The 24,289-nt window shown below is 45.4% G+C and overlaps 2 protein-coding genes and 2 long non-coding RNA genes across 7 annotated transcripts in view; 1 reads left to right on the top strand and 3 right to left on the bottom strand.

Moving 5' to 3' along the window:
- gad3 (glutamate decarboxylase 3) overlaps positions 1-19,049 on the top strand; it is a 44,719-nt gene extending 25,670 nt beyond the window's left edge. The window contains exons 1-16 of one of the 2 annotated variants that reach the window (XM_060057913.1): positions 578-793; positions 3,342-3,479; positions 3,799-3,905; positions 4,620-4,755; positions 5,094-5,184; positions 12,973-13,085; positions 13,262-13,377; positions 15,163-15,242; positions 15,636-15,690; positions 15,770-15,886; positions 16,303-16,367; positions 17,182-17,260; positions 17,419-17,568; positions 18,055-18,162; positions 18,390-18,479; positions 18,730-19,049. In XM_060057913.1, the coding sequence (XP_059913896.1) occupies positions 772-793; positions 3,342-3,479; positions 3,799-3,905; positions 4,620-4,755; positions 5,094-5,184; positions 12,973-13,085; positions 13,262-13,377; positions 15,163-15,242; positions 15,636-15,690; positions 15,770-15,886; positions 16,303-16,367; positions 17,182-17,260; positions 17,419-17,568; positions 18,055-18,162; positions 18,390-18,479; positions 18,730-18,903 (1,641 nt within the window). In that variant the 5' untranslated portion in view covers positions 578-771 and the 3' untranslated portion in view covers positions 18,904-19,049. Of the gene's footprint in view, positions 1-577; positions 794-3,341; positions 3,480-3,798; positions 3,906-4,619; positions 4,756-5,093; positions 5,185-12,972; positions 13,086-13,261; positions 13,378-15,162; positions 15,243-15,635; positions 15,691-15,769; positions 15,887-16,302; positions 16,368-17,181; positions 17,261-17,418; positions 17,569-18,054; positions 18,163-18,389; positions 18,480-18,729 lie in introns of those variants that run through there. The other variant, XM_060057914.1, reaches the window with a different exon arrangement.
- On the bottom strand, positions 888-2,854 carry LOC132462409 (uncharacterized). Its single transcript, XR_009526830.1, has 4 exons — positions 2,722-2,854; positions 1,700-1,839; positions 1,353-1,414; positions 888-1,173 (listed from the first exon to the last, which is right to left on the bottom strand). It is a non-coding gene; the product is annotated as an uncharacterized LOC132462409 (long non-coding RNA).
- Positions 18,922-19,908, bottom strand: LOC132462410 (uncharacterized). Its single transcript, XR_009526831.1, has 2 exons — positions 19,674-19,908; positions 18,922-19,049 (listed from the first exon to the last, which is right to left on the bottom strand). It is a non-coding gene; the product is annotated as an uncharacterized LOC132462410 (long non-coding RNA).
- A 264-nt stretch (positions 19,909-20,172) lies between these two features.
- Positions 20,173-23,439, bottom strand: LOC132462394 (uncharacterized). Of its 3 annotated transcripts, none has more exons than XM_060057905.1 (6): positions 23,377-23,439; positions 23,065-23,113; positions 22,607-22,938; positions 20,605-22,488; positions 20,387-20,494; positions 20,173-20,261 (listed from the first exon to the last, which is right to left on the bottom strand). In XM_060057905.1, the coding sequence occupies exons 3-5, from the start codon at positions 22,917-22,919 to the stop codon at positions 20,397-20,399; spliced, it is 2,295 nt and encodes a 764-aa protein (XP_059913888.1). In that variant the 5' UTR covers positions 22,920-22,938; positions 23,065-23,113; positions 23,377-23,439; the 3' UTR covers positions 20,173-20,261; positions 20,387-20,396. The 3 variants fall into 3 exon arrangements, with proteins under 3 accessions (XP_059913888.1, XP_059913889.1, XP_059913887.1); XM_060057906.1 differs by having other exon boundaries at positions 22,607-22,921; positions 23,377-23,428; XM_060057904.1 differs by lacking the exon at positions 23,065-23,113 and having other exon boundaries at positions 22,607-22,921; positions 23,377-23,429.
- Between the last annotated feature and the right edge of the window lie 850 nt (positions 23,440-24,289).

Genomic DNA, 24,289 nt, shown 5'->3' with positions numbered 1-24,289 from the left:
GACGGACTGGCCGTGGGCATGGATACGTCCCCTGCTCCGGGACAATGGCGGGCCAGGTGGCCCGTCTGGCCGCACGTGTAGCACCTCCACTCCTCTCTCTGGGTCGGAGGGGCGGGCCCTCGGCGGTCCGCGATGGTCGGGTTTGGGGAGGCGGGTGCGCGGTGCCTGGGTGCGCTGGCTCTCCGGCGTCCGTCCGCGTCGCTGGGTTGCCACATTGTGTCTTCTGCTTTAGTGGCGAACTGATTTATCCTTAAGTCGAACAGAAAAAAATGTAGTTATAAAGCTATAACTGCACAGCAGAGAAACGATATTTTAAGGCAAACATAAATAAAAAATCATTTGTTTTTTGTTTTGATTCAATTCATTTTGGATTGAGTCTGTATTTGTGGACTGCTGGTTATTGCTGTAGAGTCGAATGCATGAGAAGAATGAGACTCAATCCAAAACATGCTATGGTGCCAGGCACTAGGGCTGTACCCTCTGGGTTTGGTTTCTCCGTGCCTCTCCCCCCTCCCTATGAACACACACCACGCCTCCCCCCCCCCCCCCCACACACTCCTTAATAGACCACTCCCTCATTCCCTGGTACCCATGCAGAACATCCACACCACTTTAAAGGACCATGCCACAGTGAAGAGAGTAAAAGTCTTACTGGCTCATGAGAGGTGACTGCCCAACAACAATAACAATAAGAGAAGAAACTGTTTGGGAAGAATTCATTTGTTTTATACAAACATACAACAAAACTGTAAACTACTGCTACTGCTCACGATGGAATACCTGAAGCTACCAGGTAATATATTAACATATTTAGTTTTGCTTGTTGTACAGTTGTTAATCCTTTGTTGAAACAATTAAAAAACATCCACCTGTGGGCACGTCACCCACCTTTAACTGATGGTCCAGCAGTTGTATTTCCTTTTCTGTTTTGGTGATCTGCAGCCTTATGTGCTCCATTTCTAGGTGTGATTTGTTTATTTGGGATTCTAAATATACTTTGTAAAGTTGTTTCACAGGGAGCTATAGGAACATAAATGACGTTGAATTTCACAGTGCCATGTCTACTTAGTGTCATTGTAAGTTGTGGGTCAACGCTGAACAACATCTTACTGAGGTAAGCTGTGCTGTGGAGGTTGATGGACCTTCTTCCTCATTGTAACTTCCGGCATTGCTCTGTAAGAGAGAAAGAAGTTACAAGTTGTATTGTGAAACAATTAACTGAAACCAAAGTTATTACTTCCCTCTCTGTGGTAGCTGATAAGGTGTCTTTATCATCATCCGGTAATGAAACAGAATGTTTGTGTTATATTCTACCCATTATGACAAATCTGTGGAATATTAAGAGTACTTACAACTGCATGGAGGCGTGTTATGGCAGAAGGCTCCACGAGACAGATTACACCATCATCAGTAACTGGTAGAAGATAAAGATTAGACAGTTGATTACCCAGAAAAGTGCCCCACCTAATAACTTTTTTTTTTTTTACAATAGTGTGCAGGTCCCATCAAAAAAATTCAAACTGAGTCACCTTAAAATAGATTGATATCTAAAAGCAACAGCAGCCAATTACAAAGAACTGTAGCCTACTGCTACAAGAAAAAAAATCAGTGTGGCAAGTGGTTTCTAAGATGAATGGATGGCCATTACTGAACACTAGAAAAAGGATTAATGTACATGCCATTCATTTGAATAACTTACCTCTTATGTAGGCCCCTGTGTCCTGGGGCGTGGCTGGGTCCGATGAGCTCCCCCCAGAGATGCCATCTCTTCAGCCTCTGTGAGAGGTGGTGGTGGTGGACCGCCACCTGTTTTGCGTGCCTCTGCCTTTTTTCTGTTGGCTATAATGGAGGTCAAATTTGAAGATAACCAGAAAACACAAATTTGGAGACTTGTATGTATAAAAGGCATTTAGGTGTTGCTTTCATATAGACAATATTTAATACTGGCAGTGTTGGGATTTTTCTTTGTTTAGCAGATTTCCCTAATTACTTAAATGTATTCTGCTTCATTTAAGAATGCTCGATTCTGATTGGCTGGGAGGGGTGCATTAATCCGGCATATTGCCCGCTGACTTGTCGGTTCTACTTGCTGCTGACTGAGCACAGTAGATCAATACGCCGCTTGTATCGTTTTCTATCACATACATTTCAAACATGAGGTCCGTTGTAAAAATAAACCAAGGAGTGCATGTTTGATCGATCGTCATTAAAGCTTACTTGATACGAATCTAACAACTACGTTGTTAAACTAGTGAGATCAGATCCAGCCTTGTGTGGTTGCTAATTCTATAGAAACGCGTTACCTACAGTTGAGCTAACGTTATTCACCGTAGTTCTAAAGGGAACTACTTTTCGAGGGAGATGGAATTAAACAGAGCATACATTTAATAAGCATGCAATACGAATAAGAAAAAGGCTAATTATTAAAGTATATAAATTGTTTTATTATGTTGGCCGGCGCGAAGTAGAATAAACGGAATAATCACCTCAAGGCAGGGCAATAAACAGTTTGATATGCCCGGCTCGCGGAAGGTTACCGCCCTCGACTTCGTCTCGGGCGGTAAGCCGTCCACGAGCCGGGCATATCAAACTGTTTATTGCCCGGCCTCTCGGTGATTATTCCTTACATATCTATCACATGTTGAATGCAGCCACTAAATGCTGTTTAATGAGGGCAGGCTAAACAACATCACAATTGCTTGTCCTTAAATTATACCTTACCTGTTTGAACTACATTTATATATCATTTTTAGTTGCTGCCAAGTCAGTTTGGGGCCTGTTGGGTTGCACCTGTGCGCACAAACACACATATGGAATATAATTGTTGAATAAGTGGAACATTCAAGAGAAAACTGATCAGAGGTTGATTTAGTACATGATTTGGTACAAATTGTTTAAAAATGTAATAATAAGTCCAGCTTGTAACCCACGCACAGTACGGTATTAGTTACTTTCTACATCCCGCTTGTCATCAGTGTTGACAGGGAGACAGTCTTGTATCCCACTCACTATCTAGAATCCCTCCATGTCCCGCCAGTCAGGGAAAAGTTCTCTTCTGTATTTGTGCTCACAACATGTGGAACGATCTGCACGCTTCATTAAATAGATTAAAACAAACCAAACCCTTTCAATTTCTTTATCACCACTTAACAAATCCAAACACCTGATCTCAGAATACAGTTTCTCTGAATGTAATTGCTGTTAAGAATTTGCAAATAAATCAAATTGATCTATTTTCAATTATTATATATATTCTCTGCATTTGATTTGCATTTCATTGTATAACTTTGTCAACCACGTCACCATTGTTTATCAAGATTATTCCTCTCTGGTCTCTAAAGGTGAGATAAGGGTGGAGGATAAAGAAGACAGGATCATGAGCGGCAGCAATAAGCCATCATCCGGCCAGAAGGGAGGCCTGGAGCCACCAGGGGCGGGGGAGAACCCGCACACGGACCTCAGTCGAGTATACAGCAAGGGTGAGACAGGGAACGACACCGGTCTCGGCCCAGCTTATCTATGAGGGACACAATGTAGTTACGTCAAAAATAAGTTATGTTTAACCCACGTTTGGCCAGCATTAAGTTTGGTATGATATCACTGTTTATAGGCCTAGGTGTTAGACTATTATATTTGCTTTATGGATGTTTTTCTCAATGTCCACTTAAGAAACTATTATGTAGCTGTCCTGAAAAGGGCCAACATGACTGAGGCTGTTAATCCTCGTCCCAGTGACTACCACAGCATGCTCTCATGCACCGATGATTTTAATCCCCTAAGTGTCTGTACCTGTCACAGATCTGTTGCCAACAGCGGGGGGAGAAAGCCTTACTTGCAAATTCTTCCAGGAACTGGTCAATATCCTCATGGATTACATCTTCAAGTCCAACGAGAGGAGCTCCAAGGTTTTGCAACTATTCCAGTTTCCGACAGATTTCTTTTTAACTTTCACAAACTTGCTCTGTACGATCTTATCATTTATGTGACAGATTTTACATAGGTGTCATTCTTACAATGTAATGACGCAGGTACTTAAAAATGTAACAACATGTAACAGCATTTACGGCATATGTTTTTGCGAGAGTCTGGGCTGGAAACCAAAGACTCCCAGGGCTGGAGTCCCACCTAACCCCTCTACTGAACAAAACGGATTAGCAAGTGGATGAAGCTTTCAGAAGGGGATTTTAATAAGAGTATTTCTACAGGGGCCGATATATAAGTGTTGATTTGAAACTTTTAAATCATTTATTTTCAGTTCATTACTGCTGGCTGAGTTTGTGCTCACCAAGACAGGCTCACAGGTCCCCGCCTCCAACCACAGGATTATTTGAAAAAGTCTTCCAGGTGTGAGACTATAGGAACCGTTCTAACCACACACTAGTGTCGAACTCACTCTTCCGCCTTAACTCCTGAGCTGTGTAGTAACATTCCTTTCCCCTGAAAAACAAGTACATGCTGTTACATGTTGTGACATGACTTTTTATCACAAGACTGGAACAGGACACAGTAGTGCTTCGGTAGCTCTAGTCCATGCGTTGTTGTGGCTGTGCAGTGTCACTCATCGTTGTTTATGCGTGTCCAGCTGTCTGCAAAGCTGATGTTGACTCTTGGTATTTCAGATCCTTGACTTCCACCACCCCCACCAGCTGAAGGAAGGCTTGGAGGGGTTCAGCCTGGACCTGCCAGACCACCCAGAACCCCTGGAGCAGATCCTGGTGGACTGTAGGGACACGCTCAAGTACGGCGTGAAAACCGGTGTGTGTGTGTGTGTGTGTGTGAGGGGGGGGGGGGGCGGGTGAGGGTTGGGTTTGTAAAGTAAGAAATGAACACTACCAAAGTAAATGTAACAGTGTTTATTTTTTGTGCGACAAAATGTTGTCATTTTACTTTTACTCAAGTAGGTAGTTAAATAAAAAGGATTTAAAAGAGTACAATTGGTACAGACTGGGCTACACACACGCTACTTGAAGGCTGGGTGGACAATGGAAAAAAGGACCCTCTTCAGTGAAGGCCCTGAGGACAGGCCCCTTCCTCGACGCCTTCTCTCTAGAATCTCGAGCATCAAGAACAAACGTGACCTTTGACCCTGGTAGGTCACCCTCGCTTCTTCAACCAGCTCTCCTCGGGTTTGGACCTGGTCGGCCTCGCAGGCCAGTGGCTGACCTCCACAGCCAACACCAACATGTAAGAGAAATACCTAGCTGTGACATCACACAGACACACACACACACACACACACACACACACGATTCATTTATTTGGAATGACCAATACTACATCACCATAGCATCCAAATATTAATAAAGAGCCCATTATGTCTCACACAACAACACAAACACTTTGCAGTTATCACACACTCACACACACACACACACACACACACACACACACACACACACACACACACACACACACACACACACACGCAAACCCGGTATCACGCCAAGGCGTAAAATAGATACGTTTGTCCACATTGCAAGGCGTGTTCTATTTCATGTAGGCTACGCCGTCTAGGCTTCGCCTTATGGGCTTGTCTGTTCAGGGTCATGCTTTGCCTGACCAAAGCGTCACCCTGAACACGCGTCCTTCTCCATTCGAAATGAATGGGGGAATAGCACCAACAGGGGGCGATACGTTCTCCTAGCATTTGGTGAAATTGTTACGTAGCCATATTAATCGTTATTATCTGAATGGGAAATGCAATATTTTAGGACAGATACACCATTAAACGTGTTTCTAATGACATTTCTAGCGAGAAATGTACATTTTCCTCGCATAATCTTCAGTCAGTGATTGTGTCTGATCTTTAGTTTTATTAGGAAGATTTAATCGGCTCGCTCGCATGTTTCAACGAAGTCAGGTTGCTAGGAACGCTGCTTTCGCTAAACTAGCAGCTCACGTGTTTCCTGCGTTTGTGTTATTAAACCGTTACTTTATGTAACTTTTAATGATATTGTAATAACCACAGGCGAGGTATTGAGCTGAGTAAGCTTGATAGCAGGTTTATTGGATTCCACAATCGGACAGGCAGGCACAGCTCCACCGGAAAACTACAACAACCAAAACTCCCGCCCGGAAGGAAACCCCCGGAACCCCCTCAGAAGGCCCGCCCCTTCCTCCCAAACCCTGTGACGTCACGTGAAACACGTTTATCTGAGAGCCAACCCAGTCGCCAAAAGCATACGTTGACAGTGTACGTTTTCGTGAACACTGGATTACGTCGCATTTCAACATAAAATAGCGTGTTAGCACACACACACACACACACACACACACACACACACACACAATGTATTTCGCTGCTAAAACAACAACTTGGGCTGCTTCTAGGACATTTTGGGTGGATTTTGAACGGTATGTGGGCAGGACGTTTTTTGCAGGCAGGACCTGGCAACCCTGCGCTGTTGCCCGAGGTGCAGAAATGCTCCGGAACAGATCTGGATCCACCATGGCCAAAATAATTGTCATGAATAGCATGAATAGATTCATGCATTATCATTCAACTTGAACATGTGTGTTTACAGTATATAGTGGTGGAGGGATGACGTATGTTGGCCAACCCGGAAGTGAGCGTCGACCTGGGTTTCCCTTGACAAAAAGCCAACGGGTTTTTCCATTGGATTTTTGCAGAAAAATTAGCATCTTTGAAGCACCTCCACAAAAACTGAAAATAAATAAATAAAAATAACTGTGCTCCAAAGAACGAAATGTAAACCAATGCATTCTGAATGGGAGTTTTTCTCCGATTTTTCCATGCTACACAGAACGAAATGTAAACCCATGCAAATAAAGACTTCATGGTCATAATAATTTAAATATCATTATGCTCCTCAGTGTGTAGGGTGGTATTCTATTTTTTTCAACGGGGTTGCATCCAGTCACTTGACCGTCATGGTTGCTATGGTGGTTGCTATCGACCAGCCCCTCTAATCCTTACATGGCTCTAAAAACCACGCGGCAAAGGAGCTGCCGTAAATTGTGTTGTTTTTGTCATCAACTAGGGTCCGATGGTTAAAAAATAGACAGATATTCCAAGGTATCCTTAAAAGGCAGCTTGGATGTTTTTATTTTCTGCAGTATAGACTTCTTCTATAACCTATTTTTGAAAGTAAAACACCAAGCTCAATGATTTAACGAGGCAGGGTTATTTGAAAGAATTTATTAAATACATATTTGTGAGAGGTCATTCCTTCTCCTGAGTTTGCTTCCTATTTATGTCTAGTGTACACCCCTAATGTCCACAAGCATCAGCCCCCCCCCTCCCCATATGGATTTGGAGAATTTTTGCCACGTCCCAGTGGTGGAGGTATCATATATATGAAAGAGGGCATTCAATTATACTATAATGATCAATTAGGAGGCCGAAGCCCTAAAGGAAGTGATGCAATAGGTGACTGAGGCGAGAACATTTAAGTAAACTGTACCTTGGGGTCTCTTATATATCAAAGGGGGTTTCAAAGGACGCATACGCTTCAACCTGTGGCTCCAGCCCTACAGGAAATGACTCAGCAAGTGCTCCATCTCGTTGCACCTGCACCCAGCGGCTCGCTTGCAAGATTCCCAGACCTGTACCCTAACAGTCCAACATGCATATCTGAGAATCAGGCCTCTCTTCAATAATGACAAAATGTTATGAGAGAAATACAGATTCACTTTTTGTTATCTCATAAGCGGCGTGGTGCCGGCTCCTTTTGACCTTTTGACCCCAGACTTCAAAGACGTGGCCACAGGCCAGCTGTGTCTACACACATTAAGCCACAAATGTACACCTCCATCCCGCAAAAAATGGGGCCTAGAAACTAACCTCTGTCTTATGTACATTGATTGTACTGTTGGAGGTCACACCCCTTTTCCGGCCTTTTCGAGATAGCTAGTGATGCTAAAATGTTTACACACATTTCCCGGGGCCCCGAGAACGACATATCCAAGATTTGTAGTTCTAGCCCATAGAGAAAAAAAGTTTTCCCAAATGGAGTGTCATTTGGACAAAGCCCCTCAGAAGTGTTGCCTGCGAGACCTAATGGTTCAGAATGTGGTGGAAAAACAGTTTTTGAGATAGGAAGGTCCTACCGCCCTGAAATTTGAATACCATATTCTAGGGCCTAACTGGGACCCCCGCACCGAAACTTGGCCCGGTCGGACCCCGAGTGCAGGAAGGGGGGGCCTGGACTTTCATAATCTTCGCTCGGTGAATGTAAAGGATGTTTGGTCGGATGTTATGACGAAGAATCATAATGTGAATGGGAATATTCTATTAATGTCTTGATATCATCTTTCGTCTCAACACTTCTGCTGCAGCCGCTTAAAGTCTCACTCCGAGAACCTTAAAATATGAATCAATCCATTAGAAGTATGAAAATATCTTCCCGGTCGTGCAACAGAGCAAACAAGGTGTCCTTTGTCATCTACGTTTCGAGACGATTGCAACAGTGCCACACATGATCATATTTGAATATGTTTCGGGGTAGTAATTAGCTGTCGATTTTGGAGGCCTTTATCAATAATGACCAGCTATAGATTTGCTTCCCGATGGAGATTTTTGACAAATTACATGTTAATTAGCATCTACACGTTAAGCTGAGTCCAATGAGATCAAGCTCGCCCTCTTGCTACACCGAGATCATGTCCTAGACCTAGGTGTACCATGTAAAATACATGTTACCATTAGCTAGAGTGTCATGCTTGGTGTCATTGGACTCATCTCAACGTGTAGATGCTAAATAACATGTCATTTGTCACAATTTTTTATCGGGAAGCAAATCAATAGCTGCTCATTATTGATTAAGGCCTCCAATTTCGACAGCTAATTACTACCATTAAACATGTTCGAATATGCTCATGTGTGGCACCGTTGTAATCGCCTGGAAGCGTAGATGTTGAAGGACACCTTGTTCGTCCACCTACGCCACCGGGAAGATATTTACATGCTTCTGATTGACTAATGAATTGATTCAGCTATTCCCCCAGAAGTCTGGGGTCAAAAGGTCAAAAGGAGACGGCACCAGCCCCGTTGAAAAAAATAGAATACCACCCAACACACTCAGGAGATTAATGATATTTAAATTATTATGACCATGAAGTCTTTATTTGCATATTTACATTTCGTTCTGTGTAGCATGGAAAAATCGGAGAAACACTCCCATTCAGAATGCATTGGTTTACATTTCGTTCTTTGGAAAACGGTTCTTTAGTAATAATATTTGAGGGAATATTTTGTTGTTTTAGCAGCGAAATGCACCGTGTGCGCGTGTGTCTGTGTGTGTGTCTGTGTCTGTGTCTGTGTCTGTGTCTGTGTGTGTATAACACGCTATTTTATGTTGAAATGCGACGTAATCCAGTGTTCACGAAACGTACACTGTCAACGTATGCTTTTGGCGACTGGGTTGGCTCTCAGATATACGTGTTTCTAACAAGATGATATCATTAAAAGTTACATAAAGTAACAGTTTAATAACACAAACACAGGAAGCACATGAGCTGCTATAGCGAAAGCAGCGCACAACCTGACGTCGTTGAAACATGCGAGCGAGCCGATCAAATCCTAATAACTATAAAACTAAAGATCAGTCACTGACTGAAGATTATGCAAGTAAAGAGTATATTTCTCGCTAGAAATGTTATTAGAAACACGTTTAACGGCGAATCGGTCCTAAAATATTGCATTTCCCATTCAGATAATAAAGATTAATAAAGATCATACACATTCACTGATTGAAGATTATGTAAGGAAAATGTACATTTCTCGCTAGAAATGCCATTAGAAACGCGTTTAATGGTGTATCTGTCCTAAAATATTGCATTTCCCATTCAGATAATAAAGATTAATATAAGCTACGCCGTGTTCCGGAGCCGCGGGGGATTCTGGGAATTGGGGTTGTCAGTTGACAAATGGGGCTTTTGTTAACTTGTTTTGTTGTTAGGATTAAGTGGGGTTAATGGGTTCGGGATGTTATGTGTTGTTCTATTAACATTGTTCGTGTGTTCATTGTTGTCGACACCGTCACCGAGAGTGACGTGACCATCGTTTCGTGCAGCTGTTCCGTGTTGAAGTCTCGTTCAATAAAAACCAACTCTCGTTGTCGAGCGTTCAATAAAAACCAACTCTCGTTGTCGAGCGTGCCCCCCCCCTACAAACGTGTCTCCCCCCCCCCCTCAACAAACGTGTGTCCCCCCCCCCCCCCCCCCCCCCCTACAATCGTGTCATCATCGTCCCCCTCAACTAACGTGTCTTCCCCCCCCCCCCCTCTCCCCGGTCAACAACAGTCTACGGTAGGCTCTTGTACATACGCCATCACGTCGCTAGCATCCAAACAATTCTACCAAACCTTAACCAACTAGTGAAAAATGGAACAAAACTTTAGCACACACCCAGTGACTAATCACATTGTCCAGGGGTGTTCCAACATGGTTTACCAGAGGGCCTTGTGGACTTAAAGTAAGCCACACATTTGACAGAGACAGGACGGAATGACGTTAAACTAAGCTAATCTACAGGTTACTAGTGCTAGTGCAATTACATGAGCATTTTGCACAATATTTGTACTCCAATGCTACGTAAAGCAGGCTTCTTCAGAAACCCGTAGCGTGCTACATTGAAGGGCAACTGTAACAAATCCTGACCAAGACCGAAAGATGGCTCTGGAAGCCACTACGGCCCACGCAGCAGATTACTGCGTGGACCGTGGTGGCTTCCAGATCAACCCTTCGGTGGACCATTCATACACATGTATTCCGAGGATGTTTTGAAGACACTGGAGTCCCATGGCACTAGATTTGAAGACTAAGTTGGTATGGGGGGGCCCAAAGGGGGCCCCCCCATAGATCTTGTCAGTCATCTAACACCTGTTAAGAAAAACACACACACATCACAAGATACAAATCAGCAAAGCTAGGTTAACAAACAGCGGCGACATGCATGTCAAGGTGCAAAGAGCAGGGATACTGATGGCTTGTGTCTGAGGAGACAGCCCAAAAACGTCAACAATTAATAAAGGAAAATAACTTTTACTCACTGCGGTGGTCAGTTTCGAAGTGCCATGTTGGTAGCAATATTTGTCTGGGCTGTTCAATCAAATGCCCACAAAAACAAACACGCATACTTTCAGTTTGTATAAAGTGACAATAGTGATCTGCAATCTAGATCAAAAACTTTCAACCCTCACCAAACTCAACCTCGATTGACACAGGCCGATGCGAAAAGTAAACCAAACCCATTGTGTCCACCTTAAATACAGGGGTGTGTGACAGGTGATCTCAATTAAGAGCTAATCAGAAAGTTGCAACACAGTCTCACTCCCTACTCGTCAAATATGTGACGCATGGCCAAGGATCCCTGGCGTCAATTTCAGGGTTGCCAGGTCCTGCCTGCAAAAAACGTCCTGCCCACATACCGTTCAAAATCCACCCAAAAATTGTAAATGTCCTAGAAGCAGCCCAAGTTCTTGTTTTAGCAGCGAAATGCATTGTGTGTGTGTGTGTGTGTGTGTGTGTGTGTGTGTGTGTGTGTGTGTGTGTGTGTGTGTGTGTGTGTGTGTGTGTGTGTGTGTGCAGGGCCGGCGATCGGCATAGGCGAGCTAGGCGACCGCCTAGGGCGACAAATGCGTTGGGGGCGCCCTCTGGTGGCGCCCTTAATTAAAAAATATATCAATTAAAATATACGACGCGAACGGAGAAGCGAGGGGGCGCGGGAGCAATTGTCAGGGCGGCCCGAAACCGTCAGGGCGGCCCGAAACCGTCAGCGTAGCCCCCCCCCCCCCCCCCCCGCCCGCAAGACCTGTCCAGGGCGCAAGTTGATTTCGAGTCGCCTAGGGCTCCGAAACGGCCAGCGCCGGCCCTGTGTGTGTGTGTGTGTGTGCGTGCGTGCGTGCGTTTGTGTGTATGTGTGCTAACACGCTATTTTATGTTGAAATGCGACGTGATCCAGTGTTCACCAAAACGTACTGTCAACGTATGCTTTTGGCGACTGGGTTGGCTCTCAGATAAACGTGTTTCACGTCACAGGGTTTGGGAGGAAGGGGCGGGCCTTCTGAGAGGGGGTTCCGGGGGTTTCCTTCCGGGCGGGAGTTTTGGTTGTTGTAGTTTTCCGGTGGAGCTGTGCCTGCCTGTCCGATTGTGGAATCCAATAAACCTGCTATCAAGCTTACTCAGCTCAATACCTCGCCTGTGGTTATTACAATATCATTAAAAGTTACATAAAGTAACGGTTTAATAACACAAACGCAGGAAACACGTGAGCTGCTAGTTTAGCGAAAGCAGCGTTCCTAGCAACCTGACGTCGTTGAAACATGCGAGCGAGCCGATTAAATCTTCCTAATAACTATAAAACCAAAGATCAGACACAATCACTGACCGAAGATTATGCAAGTAAAAAGTATATTTCTCGCTAGAAATGTTATTAGAAAAACGTTTAACGGTGAATCGATCCTAAAATATTGCATTTCCCATTCAGATAATAAAGATCATACACATTCACTGACAGAAGATTATGCGAGGAAAATGTACATTTCTCGCTATAAATGTCATTAGAAACACGTTTAATGGTGTATCTGTCCTAAAATATTGCATTTCCCATTCAGATAATAACGATTAATATGGCTGCGTAACAATTTCACCAAATGCTAGGAGAACGTATCGCCCCCTGTTGGTGCTATTCCCCCATTCATTTCGAATGGAGAAGGACGCGTGTTCAGGGTGACGCTTTGGTCAGGCAAAGCGTGACCCTGAACACGCCTTGCGATGTGGACAAACGTATCTATTTTACGCCTTGGCGTGATACCGGGTTGCACACACACACACACACACACACACACACACACACACACACACACACACACACACACACACACACACACACACACACACACACACACACACACACACACACACACACACACACACACAGTGAATGGCTGTCGAGCTGCAGAGGGCAGAAGGGTCTCAGCGTCTCAGCGTCGCCCCCTGTGGATCCCTCAGGTTTACATACGAGGTGTCTCCAGTCTTCCTGCTCATGGAGGAGGTTCTACTGAAGAAGATGCAAAGCATTGTGGGATGGTGCGAGGAAGAGGGAGATGGTATCTTCTGCCCAGGTAAGAAAAAATCCCATCCACTTACTGGCCTTCAAGAGAGCATAAAGTTTAAAAAAGCAAGTTATAGCTTTGTTGATACTGATGGTAAATGCATACTTGTGCAAAACGTTGTCCTATTAATGCTTATACGTTCATCCATATGCCTGGGTTTTATTTGTAGAGGGTCTTGTTTGCAGGCGGAGCGTTGTCTAACCTCTACAGCATACTGGTGGCCAGGTATGACTTCTACCCAGAAGTCAAGACCAAAGGGATGTGCGCTCTCCCACGTTTGGCACTCTTCACCTCTGAGCATGTGAGCAGCCGCCTCCCCATTCACCCCATTCACTCCTGTGTTGCTTTAGGCACTGCCGCCCGGCCCTTTGACGTCTGTGAAGAATGAGAGCGAGGACTGCAGCCCCAGGCGCACGTTTTGTTCACGTTGAACACAACAGCTGCCTATTATACTGCTAACTAGGGCTGGGCGATATTGCAAAACATATTATCACGACAATTTTTTCGATATCGATCGATATCGATATTAATCACGATTAAAAAAAAATATATATATATATATCTTTTTTTTCTCTTATTTTCATTGTTGTTGATAGGCTGTGTGTGTGTGTATGTGTGTGTGTGTGTGTGTGTGTGTGTGTGTGTGTGTGTGTGTGTGTGTGTGTGTGTGTGCGTGCGTGCGTGCGTGCGTGCGTGCGTGCGTGCGTGCGTGCGTGCGTGCGTGCGTGCGTGCGTGCGTGCGTGCGTGCGTGCGTGCGTGTGTGTGTGTGTGTAACGGAAGCTCAAACATGCAACAGGGAATGGGCGTGTACTTAGGCATTAACCGCAAAACTGCGATCTGACTATTTTGTTTATTTCTGCCGCATTGGCTGTCAGGTAAATCCATATCAGAAATGTTTATGAATTAAAAAAATCTTTTTTTTTTCATATCGAGCATTTATGTCAATGTCTAATGCTTTTCGTTGTAATCGACGTGAGATTTATCGCGATTAATAATCGGAATCGAGTTATCGCCCAGCCCTACTGCTAACCCTATTATACTGCTAACCCTATTATAATCAAACCTTTTAATGTCAACGTCTGCCTGTTACTGTCTCGTACCGCCTCTGCTATGAAGACCATCAGACAGAGCCACGCCCCCTCCTGTCCCTCCCACTGACAGAGCCACGCCCCCTCCTATCTCTCCCACTGACAGAGCCACGCCCCCTCCTGTCCCTCCCACTGACAGTGCCACGCCCCCTCCTATCCCTCCCACTGACAGAGCCACGCCCCCTCCTATCCCTCCCACTGACAGAGCCACGCCCCCTCATATCCCTCCCACTGACAGAGCCACGCCCCCTCCTATCTCTGCTACTGACAGAGCCACGCCCCCTCCTATCTCTGCTACTGATAGAGCCACGCCCCCTCCTATCTTTCCCCCTGACAGAGCCACGCCCCCTCCTATCTCTGCTACTGATAGAGCCACGCCCCCTCCTATCTCTGCTACTGATAGAGCCACGCCCCCTCCTATCTCTGCTACTGACAGAGCCACGCCCTCCTATCTCTCCCCCTGACAGAGCCACGCCCCCTCCTATCTCTGCTACAGACAGAGCCACGCCCCCTCCTATCTCTGCTCCTGATAGAGCCACGCCCCCTCTATCTCTGCTACTGATAGAGCCACGCCCCCTCCTATCTCTGCTCCTGATAGAGCCACGCCCCCTCCTATCTCTGCTACTGATAGAGCCACACCCCCTCCTATCTCTGCTACTGATAGAGCCACGCCCCCTCTATCTCTGCTCCTGATAGAGCCACGCCCCCTCTATCTCTGCTACTGATAGAGCCACGCCCCCTCCTATCTCTGCTACTGACAGAGCCACGCCCCCTCCTATCTCTGCTACTGATAGAGCCATACTCTGTCCGTTAAATACATTCGATATACTGTATTAATATGAATGTACACATGTTGGATGCATGTCTAGAGGACATTGCCAGGGGTCCATTATTGACCATTGAAGCAGTGGTAGTTTAGTCTCTGTCGAAAGCATCCTTCCTCCGTGACAGACACCGAGTGATGTTGACTGAGCGCTGACCCTGTTTGCCTTGTCAGAGCCACTACTCCGTCAGGAAGGCGGCGGCCGTGCTGGGGATGGGCAGCGACAGCGTGCAGGTGGTGCCGTGTGATGAAAGGTACCCCAGCCCAGAGGGGCTGTTTGTCCGGGGTCAACGTGGAAGCACAAAAGAACAAAAGGGGAATGTTTGCTCACCTGCTGCTCTTCGTGCCCACGTTTTCCTGTGTGGGCGTGTGTGTGTGTGTGTGGGTGTGTGTGTGGGCGTGTGTGTGGGCGTGTGTGTGTGTGTCCCATTGCTTTGTTGACACGTGTCCATGCGTTTCCTATAAGAGTCTCAGACGATGGTTAATAGGTGTGTCACAATGTATATATTTTTTACATTACAAAATTGCCGTTTGCACATTTTGATAGCAGTAAGCTAAGTAAGGCTAGCAGGTCGCACACTGCATGCGGCGAGGATGGGAAAACATGTGTCATGTGACGTCAACAACATTGCTGGTGTTGGTTCCAGAGGGAAGATGATCTCGCGGGAGCTGGAGTCGTCCATCGCGGAGGCCAAGGCCAAGGTAGGGGCGGAGCCTAAGGTATAGTCGGTGACGGCCGATTTGAGTTCCCTCCGTTCCTCACCGGTCTCGATGTGTCCAGGGTCTGGTTCCGTTCTACGTGAACGCCACGGCGGGGACCACCGTGTACGGGGCCTTCGACCCGCTGACGGCCATCGCCGATGTCTGCGACCGACACAAGCTGTGGCTTCATGTGGACGTAAAGACTGCTCACACACACACACACACACACAGAGGCGCGCGCATGCACACACACCGCTGCCGACGTGCACATGCTCTTGACCACACATATACACAGGTATGCTATTGTGTTAAGCCTCCTCCTTCTCCCGGTGGTCTAATCTCTCAGCTCCTAGGGTCTTCCTTGTTGCCTCATAGGCGACAGATGGCTAAAGAATTTCTAACAAATACACTGAAGGGTGTTAAATCCTACCTACAGCACCTTTTTATGTTATCGTCTCTTTCTTTATTCTACGCGCCATTCCTTTTCAGGCACAAGCACATTGTGTTGCAAAGTCTGACACTAGCTTCATACATACAAGTCGAGCGATTGGTCTGAGAGCAATTCATTCACATGTCTACCGTTCGCCCCATGTTGACGTGCGGTCTTGCCAGGCTGCGTGGGGTGGAGGCCTGCTGATGTCCAGACGGCACCAGGGCAAGCTGCAAGGTATTGAACGGTAAGCACCCACACTGTCCCTCCATGGTCTGCTCCTCCATCAGTCGGGGCCCCGATGCCCCCTCTTGGGCATCGGGGCCCCTGAAGGGGGCATCAGGGCCCAGAGGGGGGACAGGAGGTGGGTCTGGCAGTGGGCTGCAGACGGCCCTGTGGAGGACAGGTGCCATGTGTAAAACATAGAGTAGCAGCACCCCGCCTCAGACAGGAGGTACAGGGTCCCACAACGTTGGAGTCAAAGGTTCAAGCAGTCCTCTATGAGGTGGAGTCGTTCCCAACCCGGGGTTGGCAGGTTGCTAGGATACTGCAGGTCGGCTGTGGTTAATGTTTTCAAGATATAGATAACTTCATAACGATGGTTATGATGTTCAGTAGCATTGATTGATTGAGGATCGATTCTGGACACAAAGTGATTGCCCAGCCTGAACAACACAAAGGCCAAGGGGATAAAAGCAACAGTGCTCAGAGATTAACAATGGGGTCCACTTTACCCTTTACCCTTGAAACGTTAGTGGCAGGACTCATTGACAGGACTCATTGACTGATTGCCAATGGACACATACGTCGCCAATCAGGAATGCTACGTGTTCTGAAAGTATTCATCATCAGAAGCATCAGAAGAATGAATAATAGTCCCATCGCAATTGATGCCATTGAGCAGAAGGGAGAGGAACGTTACAGCTGACATTAGTCAACCGTCTGGCTCATACTGGTAACTACAATCCGTGATGCTCTTTTATGAGAACAGTGTGTACAAAGGGTACAGGTTACTCGCTATTGACTAACTAAGAGGGGCGGTGGCCCACTGTCCTCCAAAGAGCTTCGTCTGTGACATGGAACCCCCACAAGCTGATGGGGGCCCCCCTGCAGTGCTCAGCCATTCTGATCAAGAAGAGGGTGAGCATCATCACATCATCATCATCATCATCATCACATCATCATCATCACCAACCTTTATTTGGCCGGAGAAGCTGAATATATGCTCCGACGTTTGCATCGTTTTCCATCGCCTCAAAGTTACAATGCCAGTACTCTGTCCTCCCCTCATGTTCTAGGGTCTGCTACAAGAGTGCAACCAGCTCTGTGCAGAGTATCTGTTCCAGAGTGACAAACACTACGACATTTCTTACGACACGGGAGACAAAACCATCCAGTGTGGCCGTCATGTGGATGTCTTCAAGCTTTGGCTCATGTGGAAGGCAAAGGTACCACTGAAAAGCTAAAATGCTGTTTAGATTTGTGCAGATTTACTCAACCAGTTATTTTCTCAAGCTTCTATGCAACCAAATATGAATCAATGAATTCTTTATGAACTATTCTAAGTGTTCATTAATTCATTATATTTACAATTGAATATAGTTTCCAAATGCATTAACAACCTCATTGAGGTTGCCCGTGGACATGCTAAGACTTTTCTAGGTCTTACTTTGTTTCCTCGTCCCTGCTCTGGTATTTTGTGTGTGGAAGCAGTAGCCGCCACACACAAAGCCGAGGTATAGAGGTTTAGAAGGTCGACTGGCAAACCAACGGGGTGGTGCCTCAATCCCGGCTGCTCCGAGCGTCGAGGTGTCCTTGAGCAACCCACCTCACTCAAACTGCTCCCAGCGACCGGGCTGGGGCCCTGCCTGGCTGACACCGCCGAGTGTTTGTTAGAAAACAATGTATAATCGCACTCCCCTCATGTCATACAGGGCTCCGAAGGGTTTGGGTCCCAGGTGAATAAGTGCTTGGAGAACGCAGAGTACCTGTTTAAGCAACTCCAAAGGAGGGCTGACTTCAAACTGGTCTTTGAGAGCAAAGTAAGGCTGCACGCCTCGGAGAAGCAACTGCCTGTGAAATTGTTAAAGTCGCAAAGTCGCATATCTGCAGTCCTTGATGATCGAATCACTTCAATCAAATATACCATATCATCTTTCATGAAAACCAGTGTTAATGTTTGTTCGACGTTCTCTCATTTCATCACGCCCGTCCCGCCCGTCTCCCGTGTCCCTCTCCTGGATGGGGTCTGGTGCCACACCCCCTCCAGCCGGAGCACAGCAACGTGTGCTTCTGGTACCTCCCCCCGAGCCTCAGGGGGCTGCCCCCCGGGCCCGACACGAACCGCAGGCTGCATGAGGTCAGTCCGGGCGCCGGGAGGTTCAGCAGAAACATACCCACCTCTGTGACTAACATCAACAGGGTCACCTCTCTTCAGTCAACATCACTGTGTCTGCGCAGCGGAGAAAGGACTACCACTCCTTCATGGGTCAATAAAGGACCCATGCCAGTGTCCTCTAAGGGGACATGCATCCAACATGCGTACATTCATTATAATTGATAAAGGCAGTACACTGCTGATGGTGCTGAAGGGGTTTTATGTATTGCAGGTGGCCCCCCAGATCAAAGCCAAGATGATGGAGGAAGGGACGACCTTAATTGGCTACCAGCCCTTGGGCTCAAACGTCAACTTCTTCCGATGCGTCTTCTCCAATCCCGCCACCCAGCATGAAGACGTAGACTTCCTGTTGGAGGAGATTGCTCGGCTTGGTTCCAACCTATGAACATTGTTTTTCCCCAAAATTTTTCATTCCTTAAGTAGGCTTGTAATCCCTCTAGTTTGTCTGAGATTGAGCTGTCCAGATGCTCAGATCAGTTATAATATATATCCGTCCTTGTGCCAACTGATGGAATTAATGGAAAGCCAAGTCTAGTTTAATAATAATAATAATACATTTAATTTAGAGGCGCCTTTCAAGACACCCAAGGTCACCTTACAGAGCATATAGTCATCATTCAAAACTATGTAAAACAGACTAGGAATAAAAGGAAAACAGAGGTTAAACATGAAGAATAATAATAATTAATAACACTCAAAGACGCCTAAAGTGAAGGGGGACCTCACTAACCACCACCAATATGTAGCACCCACTTGGGTGATGCACGGCAGCCAATCGGTGCCAGAACGCTCACTACACACCAGCTTGAGGTGGAGAGTTAGGGATGAGGTGGAGAGTGAGGGAAAAGAACATATTTAAACACTATCGACCATATTTAAACACTGTCGATCACATTTAAACAATATCGACCACATGTAAACACTATCGACCACATTTAAACACTATCGACCATATTTAAACACTATGGACCACATGTAAACCCTATCGACCACATGTAAACACTATCGCCCACATTTAAACACTATCACCCACATTTAAACACTATGGACCACACGTAAACCCTATCGACCACACGTAAACCCTATCGACCATAAACACTATCGACCACATTTAAACATGTAAACCCTATCGACCACAATTAAACACAATTAAACACAGTTTAGTGTGGCAGTCACATGGATTACAATATTAGTATTTCCAGAACCGGATTCACTATGCACAAGATTGTGCTTAACCCAATCAGCCAAGTGATAATATAAAGTGATAAATAAATGGAGCCCCAAATTTCGTAAACCAAAATGGATTAGCCATCCCATCTAGTTACTAGTCAGGTGAGGTAACTATGCAAGCACAGCAAGTCGTCTTCAGATATCAGTGACTGAAAAGATACTACCGACACTATGCAGGCTCACAATTCAGAGAACAGCTAGTGGGTGGAAGCAAGGCAGAAAATAAACAGCATTGCCACACAAGTGGCAAACATGGCCGGAAAGGCCTTAATTCCGAATAATTGTGAGAAAAGCATTGACACCCTTGCATTTTACATGTCTGTATTGTTTATTTAGGAATGACTTAATGATTAGTCTATATTTACAAAGAGTGATGCATTATCAAATAAAGGAAGGCATTAATAAAATCACAAATGCATGATACAGTTAAAAAAGTATATTTATTAAATTGAATGTTTAAAAAAAGGAAAGAAATGTCATTTGCTCGGAATCTTCGTCATCTTCCATTTCCACCTGTTGGAAGAAAACCTTTTACATATGGCATACAAAAAATAAAATCTATTGCAAGTTAAATGCATCTTCAATTTATCATGCAAACTAAAGCCCATGCCAACATGTTTAAAGTGTAGCGTCCAAACCAGTCTATTTTCAAGGCATGCCATCTCCCATCCAAGTCTCCTTCTGGTACTTCTGACGATTACGTCGACAGTTGGGTCTGTTCTTTTTCGTTTGTTTCCATTTTCTTTCTGGCAACAAATAAGGAAAAGCTTTTAAATATGACAATAAATGAACTGTGATGAACGGTGCTGTTAAAAGTGCATTTACCACCATGTTCATAAAGGGGATTGATAGTTACCTGTAGTCTCAGATGAGGCCTGGATGGTTTCAGCCTCTTGATGACAGTTGCATGTACAAGTCAAATGTTGCAGTAATGAGCACTGGCTACCACAGTCCGACTTTGCTGGTGAAACTGCGTTTTTGGGGATTTCGACGGCTAGTTGCTCATTTTTAGCGGAATTCGTTTCCACTCTCCCATTTAGCTCCTGTTCTCTGATTTGGCGACTGGAAGGACTTTCGTTTTCAGTGCGGGTATTGGAAAGGGGGGCTTCTACTTGTTTGGAAGAGCAAGGACTATTCTCTTCCCTTTCAGTTACCCTACAGGGTTTCTGGGTCAGGCTTCGAACAGCCTCAGAAGACTCATCCATGTCCCCGCCCTCTTCAACCGCTAGGGAGGTCTCGTCAAGAAGCGAAGCATGTGCATTTGAAGGATCAATACCTCTTTGAAGCTGCGCCTCTTTAGAAGAGGGAGTTGGGACTCCTGTTCCACATGTCTGGGGGTCAAGTGTTTCAGCAGGAACACTGGTGTCCTCATCCCGTCGGGTTGTCGGGGGATATGCATTGGAGTGAATCAAATTATGGTGTTCAGCTGACCAAGTGGCTGGGGGAATATACACTGGGAAAGCATTAGCAGACAATGAAAACCTGCGACTTAGTCTTCTATCTCTTGGATGAACGGTTGGATTACAACTCTGTGCAAGTGGTGCACGCTTTTGAACATCCTCCAAAATCTCTTCAATAATCACCTCAGGGTCTAAAAGTCCATTCTGCATCATCCAGCCTTGAGAAGGAACGTAGGCAGCCAAAGATTCCACGGACCAAACCGATTCATTCATTTTTCTTTTGAACTGGAACTGACCCGAGAACGGATCCTGCATTGTGTCTTCATGTAGAGCAGACTCTTCATATTCATCCAGCACCAGTTCATTGTCAGGAACTTTCTGGGATTGGTCTGCTGATTCTATGGGTGTATTCTGTGACATGCCATTTCTGGAGTGGATGTCGGCCACAATGGAGTCAACCAACACTGCTGAATCATGTAATGTATCGAGAGTCGTAGCGTGATCCTCCCTGAAGTAGAAAGGTGATCCCATTATCTTTGCAATGTCCTCCCTTTCCTTATGGCTGAAAACAATATCATCCTCCAAGTTTTTGCTCTTCGTCGTCAGGCTGTCGCATCTTATTTCCTTAGCGAGCGCAACCTCCTGACCAGCCAACGGATCCCCTCTCTGGGGCGATGGTGCGTCTGAGGATTCAGGAGTCACCACTGGTGGTGTCCCACCCACCAAGGTCATCAACACATCAGGAAAAGAGACACGCCGTTCTTTGGTGGAGACTTCGTCCTCTCGGTCTGAAGAGCTACATACAGGAACCATCGCATTTGCAGCGCACATCGACCACGTTTCACCGTCACTTCCAAGCCTACAAGACGACTTTTCCTGACCACCACAGCTTCTTTTCCCAATTTGTGCCGATAAAGGTGTAGCTTGGCCACGTTTGGCGGTGCCCCTACCCAAGTCCTTCTTCGCAAAGTTGTGGTGACCTTTGGCGTCGGCAACAGCCGCGGTATAGTGCTCCACCAAAACTTGACTTTGCTTCCCACTGATAAAGACTGAAGGGGTAGAACTGCCGCGGGTCCCATTTCCAGACTCTGAGCAAGCGCGGGGACTTGCGTCAGCGGTCGGTTCCGTCTGGACCTCAGAGCTTACAGTCTCCCTCGCACCAGAATTCGGTTGGGACACGAATCTGCGGTTCTGGCTCTGGTAGGGTGCACTGCCGCCAGGGAACTGCGAATGCATCAAGCGCCGGTAGTTGACCTGTTGGAAGTGGGGTTGAGGAAGCATGTAGAGTGGAGCTTCCAGGTAAGGGTTTGGGGGGAATGGGGGCATGACCATACCATAGCCTGAGGGGGGGGAAAAAGAGACAGAAATACCCTCTTAGACGAGATTAAATTAAATTCTGACTTAACATAAACCGTTAATCATTGTGCATCTAAAACATTCATGATACAATTCACTCACCCATTCCAGGGAACCCTGAGAAGGGGTTGTATGAATAAGGCGAGGGCCACTGGGGGAATTGAGTCATAGGTGGAGGATGAGGTGCGGGTGGCATGTACATGAATGGGTGGGGAGGGAAATGAGGATGAGGAGCGCATGGCTGTCCTGGCTGATAGTCCTGACTCGAGTACATTCCTGGATGCCCATGTGGGGGCCCCTGTTGTTGGGGGTTTGGTGCACCGGTTGCAGCGTTGGGGTGAGGGTTTTGGGTTCCTTGGTTTAGGCCAGGTTGTGACGACTGCGGTGGTCTGTTAGAACAATGGTTTGTTGCCATGGCTGAAGCAATGAAAGACCTGGGATTTATATTAAGCAGCAAAACGACACAAGCAGCAAGATTAGGAATAATCGCAACTAACGGGATTCCACAATTGTCATCCCATTTAAAACCATGCCTCGATCAAGCAAATCAAAAGCATTACCAGAACGAGAACGTCGTCGGCCCTCAGGGAAACCAGATTGTTCCAACAGCTTAAGCACAAAGTGACATTAGGCATATTCAGATTAAACTGTTGCATGAGGGGCATTGAAATCAATAGTCATAAAGGAATGAAGGACTTTATACATAAACACTATATACTACAACTCAGAAAGATTTACTAAATACAGTTGATCAATTTCCCTTGAAATCTTTCCTATGTCATTTGTACATCTAGTTAGCCAGGCATGCATTGCTAAAAAATATAACATGATGCATTATAATGGTAGTATTGGCCAAATGACTAACTTCTTACCTGTGACAAGAACAATAATCAAAGAACCAAACAAACTGAACATGAGACGCAGAAACTCCTGGCCTTGATTAGCTAATTATATGACACATTGAAGAGGCGTGTCTTATATCAAAGTAAGGTGATTGGATACATCCAACCAATCATTTAATGAGTAGTATATTGAGATAACACAGCTAGTATTCTTAAACTACAAGGAATTGATAAAGCACTTTTACCTAAGACAGCATCACCAATTTCAAAGCTGCCTGTAATTATTCTACTAGAAGCAATCACAATATAAACTGACAAATGATCAAATATCAATGGGACAATGAGAAATGCAGAGAAAAACATTTGACAGTGGAAAAGTTTAAGCATGACATTTTCTTATTCCTTCACAACTCAAACGTAATGCGCTGTTTTTCACTTTGAAAACATTTTAAGTCAGCTTTGATAATATATTGCTTGTATGTTATACTTTTAATTATTTTTATTAACCATAGGTTTGTCAGATTATGACCATTTGCATCAAAATTTTCTAATTTATATCTAAATGATACTCCACTCAACATAAATACACAATATCTGTATATATTGTCTGATGGACTTGCCTTTGGCTCATTTACAGTGAAGTAGTGACTAATGCAAATATAAAAGCCAGCACAAGAATATTAATTATTTCAAAATAGAAATACAACCTTTTTCATCTACTGATACACTGAATGAGTTTCTGGTTTAAAAAAAGTTTTAAAGTGTATATTTTAGTTGCTCATTTGCCACCAATTTACATGTATGTGTAGATTACATGTTATATTTCAGACAAGTGCCTTGTCTGAAAAAAATGTCTAACCTTGAGAATACATTCATACATTCAACGGTAGGTGGTTATTTCCCGGGAGTCGTTGCGGGCTTCCCATTTTGCCAGCTTCAGGTC

This window comes from Gadus macrocephalus, chromosome 8 (genome assembly GCF_031168955.1).
Source record: "Gadus macrocephalus chromosome 8, ASM3116895v1".
Classification (NCBI taxonomy): Eukaryota; Metazoa; Chordata; class Actinopteri; order Gadiformes; family Gadidae; genus Gadus; species Gadus macrocephalus.
This window is presented reverse-complemented; position numbering and strand designations above follow the sequence as displayed.